The following is a 12,070-nucleotide window of genomic DNA, read 5'->3' on the forward strand; positions in this document are numbered from 1 at the left end:
ATAATAATAACAACGCGCCTCGGAATAAAATACTCTTAGATAGATGGCGCTATACAGTATTATTACTATTACTTCCCGGAGCTGATCCAGCTTTTATCAATACGGGGGAGATGGAGAAAAAAATTCTTAGCTTATATATATACATTTTCCCCTACCGGCCGCTTTAATTAATAATGCGAGGGCAAGATAATTTATTTTATATTGTATGCATTCAAACCTCAAAAATTAACGCTCAGAGTAAATGTTGTATATTATGTGCATCTAAGCAGACAATTACGGCGAGCAAAAGGGAGGAGCTGGAATTTGTAATATACTGGCCTGAAAAATATGGGGGAAACAACCTGTTTAGGACTAATTGTAGTGATTCGCGAGAAAGATGTATTATATCACCAACCTAATATTGCTAGCGTAAATCGCGAGCCGAACAACATGTTTGATATTCATATCTGAAACTTGGCATTCTGCGCTATTGTACCAGCGATCAGGGTGATAACTGAATAAACAATTTAGGCGAGCGAGAAGCGCGAGCTGAAATTTTTAATAAACTGACGTGAAAACAGGACAAAGGCACCAGACTGTTCGAGGATGATAAATATGGATATCTCATCAAACAGATAAAACAACTGAAGAATTTTTTACATTCTGATCTGAAAGCTTGATATTCTAAGCATTTTGGTACCTACGATCAAGATTGGTATGTAAAAGAACAATTGATGAGAGTGTGAAGCGCGATCGAGCTGATTTTTTTTTATTTCGATCTGAAAATAATTGACAGTTTGTGGACTTTTTTGATAAAGAACAAGATACATATGCAGGAAACGATTGTTGCAATTGGAACCTAAAATGTGTCATTGTATTCACTCTTTAATGATGCAAAATAAGTGTTTCTTGCTGAAGAAAATGATGCGAAGGGCGAGTTGATTTTTTTTTTATAATCCAATGTATACCGGGCATTCTGAGCACACTTTTAAATAAAGAACGAGTTGTCTATATATTATGTATAAATATATATCAATAATCAAATCAATGTGATCGAATTGATCATAAGCACCTTTTAACATGCATGTCACGATGAAGAGGGCAGCTTTCGTTACTATAAATGAAGCCAGGGGTGGCGGAACGTTTCGTTAAGGGGGGGGGGGCAGGGATAGGACCCTTGCATGGGTTGTGACTCGTCAGGGGGGGGGGCAATCTGGGAGAAATTAATGAAAATGAAATGGAACATTAGGTCAACTGACTGTGACATGTATGAGACGAAATGGTCAAGGACGATGTAGACGAAGTGATGTTTGGACGGCCATGGGGTCAAAGTGGTTGTTAAACGGAATGTTTGATTTGATTTGATTTATTGTTTTCTTCTGCATCCATAACATTCGTATAATACATTTTCCGTAACATAATAATCATAATATGTTAGCATTTTTGGCATTAATCATAAATAAAGTGTACTAAAAACAATAATTCGAGACAAAAATGATTAACTACCAAATTACATGTACTATATGATATTCACAATTTGCAGGAGAAGGATTGCCATCATAAGCAGATTGCTTGAAAAAAATGACAATCCCAAACTAAAACTTATGGAATTAATTAATACATTTATAAAATAGAATGAGCATATAATTTTAAATAGTATGAAGATGTTGATGGACGGAATGGCATTAGACAAAATGAAGGTACAACATGTGATCAGTGAACGAGTTGGTAGCAGACGAATTGGAAATTTACCGAAAACTGGGCAATCCGAGGAATCTGAGGTTGTCAATATTTTGTTCGTGCAACTAATAGGGCCTACAATCCTTCAATGCAAAAACTCTGACGTTTATTTAACACCATGCAGCCAGAAAAGTGTTCAACAACACCAGTTTCCTTTTGGTCCAACACCAGATAGGTTTTTATACAACACCAATTAGTATCAAATGAGCATTGGTTTGATTCCAAACTGGTATATTGTTTGAATATTTCTCTGGTGTGGACATAATAGATTCCGGGCTGGTGTTAAATCAACACCGGAGTTTTTGCAGTGCTTAGTATGATGGTTTGTTTTGACCACTCCACCTCATCTCTCTGTCCCCTATGCTTTCTGCATGCAGCAAACTCTTTACCACGCTCTCAACGCAATAACCTCTCCAGGGGCCCGTTGCAGAAACAGTTGCAACCAATCGCAACACTAAAAATCATTCCGCAACTTGATTTTCAACCAATCAACAGCGCGCATTTGGGACTTGCGATTGATTTTTTTGATTGCGTTTAAACACAACTCTTTCTGCAACGGGCCCCAGTACAGCAGTTTCTGTTTCGATCATAATCATCATTGACTTTGTATTTTAATGACATATGAAAGATGAGATGAGTATACGGGCATTCAGTATCACGCATAATTGTGCTTTCCATGTGTTTGCATGTATGGATTCTCAATTCTATGTGAAACCATGCTGTAACATTATTCGAAAAGAAAACCCGCCATAAAAAAATAAACACATCCTACACATTCATTGCAACACAGAGAATCAGTCACGTGACTCGTAACTATCTGCTATATTCTGCAGACAATGTCCATAAAGAGAGCTTGGAGTCTCGAATTCACTCACTAGGCCTATACAAAGACATGGTTTTGGTTAAAGTGTCAAATTTGGGCCTGTGCTTGCAGATCGATCTGCTGCATATAGTTTCTCAGTCACTTAGGCGCAGCCTCAGCCCTTCGATCCCTTTTCCACTTACTTTCAAATATCGTTTCGCTGCTTCACGTTATAAATACTTTGAAATTGATTTGTGATGAGCATAAACATGTTATCAAATGGTTTGCGATATACTCTTTTAAAATTACAAGTATATAATAATCCGTCGATTTAAAGAAATTAATAATTACTAGTAATTAGGTGCTAACTTTTTGATCTCCGATCAGTGAGATCGAAAATAGTGAAATGAATGAAAAGGTTAATTAGCGTGTTTACACGGTGACTCGGCTATGCGAGCGTAGCTGTCAAATACTTCATTTATTTATCATGTTTATGACGGCTATTCTACTTCCGTGATCCGTGGGCCGCGTCGAACTCGCCTTTTTTGTTTTGTTGTAAACGCGATCACATTTGCCCTCTTCGCAGCGTTCGACCCTTCTTGAGGATTCAATATTCAAGCCGGTATTCCCCCCTTTACCCATGAAGTAGAGATTGGACATATCCATCGTTATGTTTCCAATGAATAATGGAATGGATTGTTCGATATTTATCAAAATAATAATAGACATTATTTTCTCGAATAAGTATATTATAAACCGATATATGCGGAAAACTATAAAGCTTGTGTTGACATGAAAGATACCAGGAAATGCCCTGTCCGCATACGTTAGAAATCCAACGATGCATGTATACGAAAAAAAAAATCAAGAGTTCATTTAAATGCACTTTCTTATTAGTGTGCTGACAGGGGAAATATTTTGTTTTGTCTTTTAACACTGGGTTAAACATGGATGAGGGCTTAAGGGGACATGGACCCCCAGAATTATCATGACAAAAAAGGTAGAACAAAATAAAAGGAAAAGGGTACTATATGTTCTTTTCTGAATATTATGTCAAAATGTATCACAAATTTAGAGTCTTATATAAAAAGAATTAAAAGTTTACTGTTAAAATATTGGGCAACATACTGTCACACAACAATTGGTTAAAGAAATTATCCAACTCTGGGGGTAGTTTTCAACCAATACTGTGTAGTTTAATTAGTTTTAAACTACCCAGAATTTGATAGAATTTGAACAATATTGTTGTGTGGAAAGTATTTTGCCCAACAGTTTTGTTTAACCCGTTCGCTCGCAGCTTTTATTAACTTTCCCCAATACGCCGACCTGCCCTTCCCCTTAAAAATGTTGGCTGATTACGCTAGTGTTAGTTTCCGTGCACAACATACTGAGGAATGGAAAGTGAGAGCTTACAGTACGTTCTGCAAAGATAATGATCACATGATGGAATCAGTGGTGTTCCCAGTAAACCTTGACAGTAGGGGCCAAAAAAATGAAAATTCTTCTTCTCTTTTTATTAATTTTTATTTTTCGTTTATGTCGTTAGTCATCACTCTTTCTTAACTAAGCACTTTCCGTAAAAAATGCGGCAGCTTATTAACACATGATAAAGGGATAGTTTACCCAGATAATGATTTTGAATTAAACAAATATAAAAAAAGACTGTTGGTAAAGTTTTGAAGAAAATCCATCAAAGAAAAACAAAGTAAGGAAATTTTAAAGTTTTATAGTCTGATTTCACAGGCATGCATCTCCTCCGTGTTATGTCGCATAATATCAATTCCCAAAATGTCATTTATAAACAAGAAAATGTGTTTTTAATACAGTTATGTGTACTGTGAATATAACATCATGCAAACTTTTTCATACCCTCTTCTGTAAAACAGAAATAAAGAAAATTTATATTCAGCATATTCCATTAAACTGAAACTTTATTTATTACATATTACATGATTAGGGGGAATCTGCTCGCAAATGACGTCACAGATTATAAAATGAAATGATAACTCTTTGATGGATATTTTAATGAAACCTTCACCAACAGTTTCTCTATTGTTTCTGCTCCCCCCTTCCCAACTTGTGTTGTCAGAGTGAATTCCTCATTCAAAAGGAAACTGAAGAAAAGGTTTTTCGATATTTTGTGGAGGGAGTACCTTTCATCCCCCACCCCACATCCCCATCGATACGACAGCGGATCGGATGCGTTAAGTCGTTAATCATCTTTCTATTCTTTTCACTTATGTTTTATCTTGAGATTTGAGGTTAACAAGGCCCATGTCAATGATACAAAATGGCTAGAGAAGCGCAGGCGCTTGTGTTTCTCACTCTGCATTTGTGTTTGACCCCGGTTTTCTTATTACAGAATGTGACAAATGATTGCGTTGAAGGCGTATCTGGCGCTCAAGAATCAAAAGGTGAGAAGAAGAATTTTTAAAGCAAAATCATAAATATATATATATATATATATGTATGTATATATATATATATATATATATATATATATATATATATATATATATATATATATATATATATATATATATATATATATATTCATATATATATAGACCTATAGACCTATATATGGTTTTAGGTCATGTTCATTGTGTTCTCCGTATTAATAACTGCAACACACGTTCAATTCGATGTTGTAATTTCTGTTTGTAGTGATGAGTTTGGGACTCCTTGTGTGATATTATGGAAATTATAGGGCCTATAAAAATTATTAATCATTAGGTACATAATAGAATATTCCTAGCAGTGGCGGCACCAGGATTTTCAAAGTGGGGGGCAAATGGGGGGCAAAAGAAAATATTGGGGGGGCAAGGGCAGTCAAAAATTTTTTTTGCATGTGTGGAAAAATCGAGCGCGAAGCGCGAGTTTTAGTGGCCCCAATAAACATTTTTTTGTTACACTTGATATAAACAGAAATTTTTGTAAAATCAGGTAATGCTTAATGGAGCAAAGTTATTGATCAAAACTAGATCATGAACTGAACATTTACATATATGTAATCTTAAGGCGTAGACCTATTCTACTTTTACATTTTTGTATCACATCAGAAAAAATGCACAATATTCCATGAAATTTCAACGCATTCTCTGGCTGCCATCTTCAGTAGATAGTCAATACGTAAACACTGACACGTACAGCCACGTGTGTAGTTCAGTAGTTTAGCCACATTTCACTCTTGACTAGCCTTCATCACAAACTGTATGTACCATTGAAGAATGCTGATCGCATTGTAAAAGACTTCAATATTTAATTTCTGTTCTCTTTCATATCTTATTTTTTTCATACATAGGCCTAATAATTTTCTTCCGAAGACAGGAAAGTTTTTAATACACAGGGTAAAGTTTATTTTCAAATATACTATAGTTGGGTGTCTTGTTATGAGAATATAGCCTAATAAATACAGACATTCCCCTCGTGGAAAGGTCAAAAATTTAAGAGGGAGGGGACAGAACACCCATCGCAGATTGCACATCTTTACATAGCCTATTTACTTTTTCACTAAAAACCATGACGGTGACAAATTATGAACGAAGAGTTCAAGCATTCTTATTTGTTAATGAAGCAAATCGATGAGTTTAATCCAAATTTTACATGAGTAGATGCATATTTATTTCAAGGAAGGGGGCAGACTTTGAGTATTTGTCCTCCACGCCCCCCCCCCAAAGAATAAACATTGCTGACGACAGAATACACGCCATGTACTGTAGTTTAACACTTACATTAGCTTGTGTATCACACATTGAAATGTCTGCCTTAATGCAAGATATAACAAGCGATATAAACTTATTACAAACTAATAATGTGCGAGGAAGCCAACAGCGACTAAGTGAGAAAATTTTCAAGTTTTGAAGAGCAGAAAATGGTATTTTAGAGCACTTCACAGCTGAGCTTGAATATGTAGTACGACAGCATCTACTTATTTACAAATTACTGTGTAATTTTCTTTTAAGTCCTCAAAATTTCTGGGGGGCAACTGGGGGGGGCAAAGCTTCTGAGTGGGGGGGCAAATGCCCCCCCATGCCCCCCCTTGGTGCCGCCACTGATTCCTAGCTATCCGTTTCATGCTCATGCTCTGATTAGTGTGTTCGGAGGAAGTTAATGAATTATTTCCTAAGACTTACAGCGTTATTTTGCATACAGGGTTCTAGCACATGCCTTTTTCATTTTAGGTCTTCGTTCGTTCAATTTTTCTCCCCAAGTTCAAAAGTTAACTTTGACATAAATTCTAGCACCTTTTCCCTATTGTACATATTGTTACTCTTTTTTATGATACAGAAAATGCCCCTTAGAATAATTCCTCAAGAGTATAATGCTTGTGACAGGACACGCTTGTAAAACAATGACAACTGTCAATGAGTGAGCTAGCTGTTGATTAGATGATTATCCGGATGGGGGGGGGGGGTGCCTTCTCTAGTTTTTGTCATCATTTTGACTTTCCAAATAAAGTATGTATCGCCTACCTTGCAGAATAAGTAATATATTTTTTAGAGTATTGTTCTTAGACAATATTTTACTAATTAATCACAATTATATGCATTTTATGGTGCTAACTGAAGTGAAAATTGGTTTCCCATTTCGAATGTACATAATACACTCAAAATCTATGGTGGCCACTTTGAAAGTCAAAATACAGTATTTAACACAAACATGAAACCTGAATGATATATTTCGTTGAGAATTATATTTAAGGCAGTATATATCCTACCAATTTACCACTAATAGACCTACATGCATTTTGGTGCTTATATACTCTTGTGACTGTTTTTGTCCTCTCTCACATTGTACACACTATGCCTACTGTAGGGCCTTTGGCGGCCATTTAAAAAATCAAAATACGGATTTTTATCACATACATGCATGGCATATTAATAAATTAAATTTCATTAACAATATGTTCTTAGTCAGTATTCCACTCGTTTATCTTAATTAAATGCATTTTAGTGCTCATTCTTGTGATTTTTTGTGCCCCCTTTCACATTGTACATAATAGTGTTAGGGGGATTCAGAGGCCGTTTTGGATATCAAAATACAAAATTTATCATTTGTCATTGCATGCATAACATAACATAACAAATTAAGTATTTCGTTTGTAATTATGATTTTAGACATTACTTCACTGATAGATCACAATTACTATTATTTTAGTGCTCACTTTTGTGAAAATTAATTTCGGCCCATTCGTACATTTGGCGGCCCTATTGGATTTTGCCAACTTGCGGAAAATGCTCAAGATCACACGAATGCCTTATCATTCAGATTCGGAATCAGCACCCTCGAATTAACAATGAAATTAGTATTGAAACGAAGGCTAAGCCTTGCCTTCTACACAAGCTTTGTTTTTCTTGGCAAGTTACTGACACTCCTTTCATTTTTATAGATAAAGTAATACAACTCACTTTTTTTTATTATTTATCTTCATTATTTGTCATGAAATGTCATTGAACTGTCTTTATTATGTTGAATATGTATTGTTAATATGATTATATTTCGAAAATATTCTTGAACGGAAATACACTAACCTAAATCCAAATCATAAAAAAATATTGTGTATATGAACAAACAAGGTTATGCCTCTTCTAGCCTGGACTATCACCCCTTTAATTCTAAAGACCTATATTTTTCTGTATTGTAAGAGAGGATTCTAAAATTAAATCTGTCACTATTATAGCTATTTCAAATACCAAGATTCTGCGTTTATTGTAAAATTGTATTTCCCTGCAGATTTTTTTTAAAGCAAAGATTGTCTTACTTTGTCCATGTTGACGTCTTGAAGCCCAATTATAGATGTGAAAATGGGTGCTCCGCCCCTTCCACTCTTAACATCAAATCACCGCTCATGTTTCATTGAACTCATAAATTACTATGTAATCAGGGATGGATCCAGAATATTTTGATTTGGGGAGGGGTGGTGGGGATGAGACGGCATATTCATTTTTCTTATCATTAGGGGTAACATACAGTTACACCATCTACAACTCTCTTCTTGTAGGTCTTTTTTTCTGCGTTAACTTTTTCATTTTTTTTTTATTATTTTCTCCCCTTTTTGTTCCCCTTTTCTTACATATTGAAAAATTATAGGAGTTCTCTCCCTAAATAACACTGCCCTTGAGAGTGTATTTGTTATTTCATCGTTGTTATTATCGCAGATTTTCCTTACCTTGGATGCTACCATTCTGACTGTTTAACCTTGGAATGTGGAATTCACAACAACTCTAGCATGGATATTTGGACATGCACAGAACAATGCGCTATGTCCTACTGCGCATTCGCTGGTCTTCTTCAAGGGACAGATTGCCTGTGTGGAAATTTCGTATGTGACGAACCTTATACAGACAAACGCGTGTGTGATAGCCATTGTGGCATTCCCTGTTTCGACACGGCCAATTTCCAGCTATGCGGGGGCGATAACGTTGCGCAGATTTATCAAGGTGAGAAAGATCAACGATTGTGAAATTGAAAACAGAAACAAAATGTGAGATCACTAATGAATTATAAATGAAAAAAAAGGTAAGGGCAATCATTGCACTTTATTTAATTGCCCTACGTACATGGGCGGAAATCCCAGGGGGACGTGTCCCCCTACTCAAAATAGTAGGGGGGGGGGGGACACATGTCCCCCCTACTCTTTTTGGTCTTTGGTGATGCTAAGAAATATATAACTCAAAATGGGAATAAAACGAGCGTTTTGGGACGAGAAGACCTTTTTTTTTGCCTGTCAAATATATTTTCGTCGAAATGACCTTAAATATCAGGTAATAGCCTTTTTTCTTTTTTTTTTGCTTGTCAGATTTTCCAGACCCTTGTCCCCCTCCCCCTACCTTTTGGGAGAGATTTCCGCCCCTGCCTACGTATGTTATTGTTTCAGGGTGAACATAAGGTAAATGTCCACGTACCGTCCGTATGGGGAGGTGTGATTTAGGTGATGACTACATGTATACCAACAAATTTTAAAACCTTAGTAGGCCCGAGCAGGCCCTACTCATGTCTTGCAAATTATCATGACAACCCACCCAAAATGTCTATCGGCTTTCCCAATTTCATTTAAAATGCTACCGGACATGCCGGACGTCATAACCAGTGCAATTGCGACCCCTAAATAAACATACTCCTGCCCGCCAAATGCGTCTGTCACTCATCAGTCAGACAAAGTTCTATTATTCTAGAATATTCTTTAATAACATTATAGGCCCAAACGAAAATAAAATAATAGTGCTCTTTGTATTCGTAGGACTGGTGTAAATGACTCAAACACAAAGTTAGGATCATATTTTATTGTATCTTTTCAGTTCGTCCATGGATAACCGAAACGATGGTGACGACAGATGAAATTGGTGAATATCTTTTTTTTTCTACTTTACTTGACTTTTTCACAAGGGTGGTAGTGAGAGAGAGAGAGGGAGGGAGGGGGGGGGGGGCAAATACCGCTTGAATTCTGCATAATCCAACTGGGATATGTGAAATAAATTCACATTAATAATGTGTAGACATAATTAATGATTAATTAATCTTAACTTGTACACTAAGAAAAAAAAACTCGATGATGATGAAAATTAATAAAGATAGCCATCATTATTTCACTATTATAAAAGAAAGATATTGATAGTAACAATAACGTGCCCTCTAATTAACAGTTGGCATACATGGAGCGGACTGCTGTGAGAAAGGTAAAAAGAAAGGTGGAGTTGGGGGAGCAACTATTGTGCGTTTTCGATTTATTGCCATGGTAACTTAACTATGAAGAATGTCCTGTGCAAAGGAACAGACTACAGGGTTCCAGTTCTTACGCACAGGATCAACATTCTACACATTTCCCTGCACATGCCTTAAAATGAGCTTTCATCGGAAGAAGGAAATGTTCAGCAAGATAAATTTGTCTTTTTTTCGTTTCACGTGTTTGCATTTCTCTACCTATATCGACACTGAAGGTCAAGACAGAACATTAACCCAGATCATGACGACAGACCAATCTTCTACCTCATCTCCAATCGGTACCGAGCATGCTGTCCATCAAAACACTACGGATCCTTCTCAACCTACTGGTAATCCACACGAAAATTTACCATACAAGATCATCTTCGTACTATCCCTGGTCATCATATTAATCTGCTGTGTCTTTATAGTATATTTCTGTCGTCGGGGACATCGACGCGAGAGTCGATCAACAGGGCATGCCTCTGAATATCGAGTGAGTAAAAACGAAGCCATGACGTCGATAGGTATAGACAGCAGAGACCTTGACTGTGGTGGGATTCGTGCTAACCAGATCACCATTCGTACGCCAAGCCCACGACTCTACCTTCCTACATGCGCTACAGCAGTCGAAACAAAGGCGTCGATACACGACAGCCCCGTCGATGGTGATGATGATGACTCTCAGTCCAAGAGCGATGACGAGTACTACGACATGACAAAATGGTATCGTACAAGTGATCACGCCATACATATCGATCCCGTTGATGAGCCGAAGATGTCCCATGTTCCCATGGAAACATCATCCGGGGATGGAAGACACCTCGGTAATGCCCTTCGACCCTTGGGCCGTACCCCTTCTTCCCGCAGTGACCGTCTTTATGACAGTATTCCAAGTCATGGTCATAAACGCCACCCTCTCAAGCACTGCTACCCCACTTGCCACACCTCTCTGCGTCAGGGATACTCGGAGTGGAAAGTTCCTGATGGGGAATTACTGGACATCCCCCATTACCAGAATATCAGGTTTTGAACAATGGTCCATTTTTCCAAAGGGACCTTCTTTTCTTTTTCTTCTTCAGATTGCTACGCACAACGTGTAATGAATGTGTTTTTCCTATATACGAATGCAAAATCCCCTTGCCCACATATTCTTCCTGGAATCAGACTGGCATTGACATAATTAACCAAATAAGCACAGGAGCGCAAAGTGGTGTATATGGGGGCAACTTGACAAATGAATTGCGACCGAGTGAATATTTTTTTTTATCTCGGTCGTGTTGGGGTTGCTTCAGCATCCACAAGATATTTCTAAGAGGTTCTGCCTATAGTTTATACTGCATACATTCGTAATTCCGAAGATTCTTTATTCCGAAGGTTCGGATATTCCGAAGGTTCGTTAGTCCGAAAACGGAACATCGAACCTAATTTCGTTTTCGGATAATCGAACCTTAGGGATAATGTTCGGATTAACGAACCCTTTTATGTTTTCGGATTAACGAACATCGAGGTATAGGCAATGTACGTGTTTCGGAATTACAAAGTGTAACCAGTTTATAAACAATAAGCAGCACCTACTAGAAATCAGGTTATTTTAAAAATGCTAAAAAGTAGAAATTTGACCAAAATCACCTTCATTTTAGAGCGCAAAACTTATTTAGATTTTTTTTGTTGCTTGTCATTTTTTTTCTTCAAACCAGCACCCTCTTTTCAAAAATAGTTTCCAGGACCCTGACGCATCTATTTGCACCATCCCATCAATTATAGTCCTAATATAAAAACAAAAATGCGCCCTCAACATTCAGAGAGGGTATTGGACGAAAATTCAGCATTTCTTACTCCGGA

At 37.0% G+C, this 12,070-nt stretch overlaps 1 protein-coding gene across 1 annotated transcript; it reads left to right on the forward strand.

Annotated features, from left to right (window-relative positions):
* The first annotated feature begins 9,821 nt into the window (after positions 1-9,821).
* Positions 9,822-11,557, forward strand: LOC121419794. Its single transcript, XM_041614254.1, has 2 exons — positions 9,822-9,867; positions 10,462-11,557. Exons 1-2 carry the CDS (start codon positions 9,846-9,848, stop codon positions 11,256-11,258), a joined length of 819 nt encoding a protein of 272 aa, XP_041470188.1. The 5' UTR covers positions 9,822-9,845; the 3' UTR covers positions 11,259-11,557.
* The last annotated feature ends 513 nt before the right edge of the window (positions 11,558-12,070 follow it).

Source organism: Lytechinus variegatus, chromosome 8 (assembly GCF_018143015.1).
Source record: "Lytechinus variegatus isolate NC3 chromosome 8, Lvar_3.0, whole genome shotgun sequence".
In the NCBI taxonomy this organism is placed as follows: domain Eukaryota; kingdom Metazoa; phylum Echinodermata; class Echinoidea; order Temnopleuroida; family Toxopneustidae; genus Lytechinus; species Lytechinus variegatus.

What these genes read in the sequence shown, in the direction of transcription:
- LOC121419794 (XM_041614254.1), top strand. Translation starts at nt 9,846, where the DNA reads ATGGTGACGACAGATGAAATTG. An exon ending in GGTGACGACAGATGAAATTG is followed by an intron (nt 9,868 to 10,461) that starts GTGAATATCTTT and finishes TCGACACTGAAG; the next exon opens with GTCAAGACAGAACATTAACC.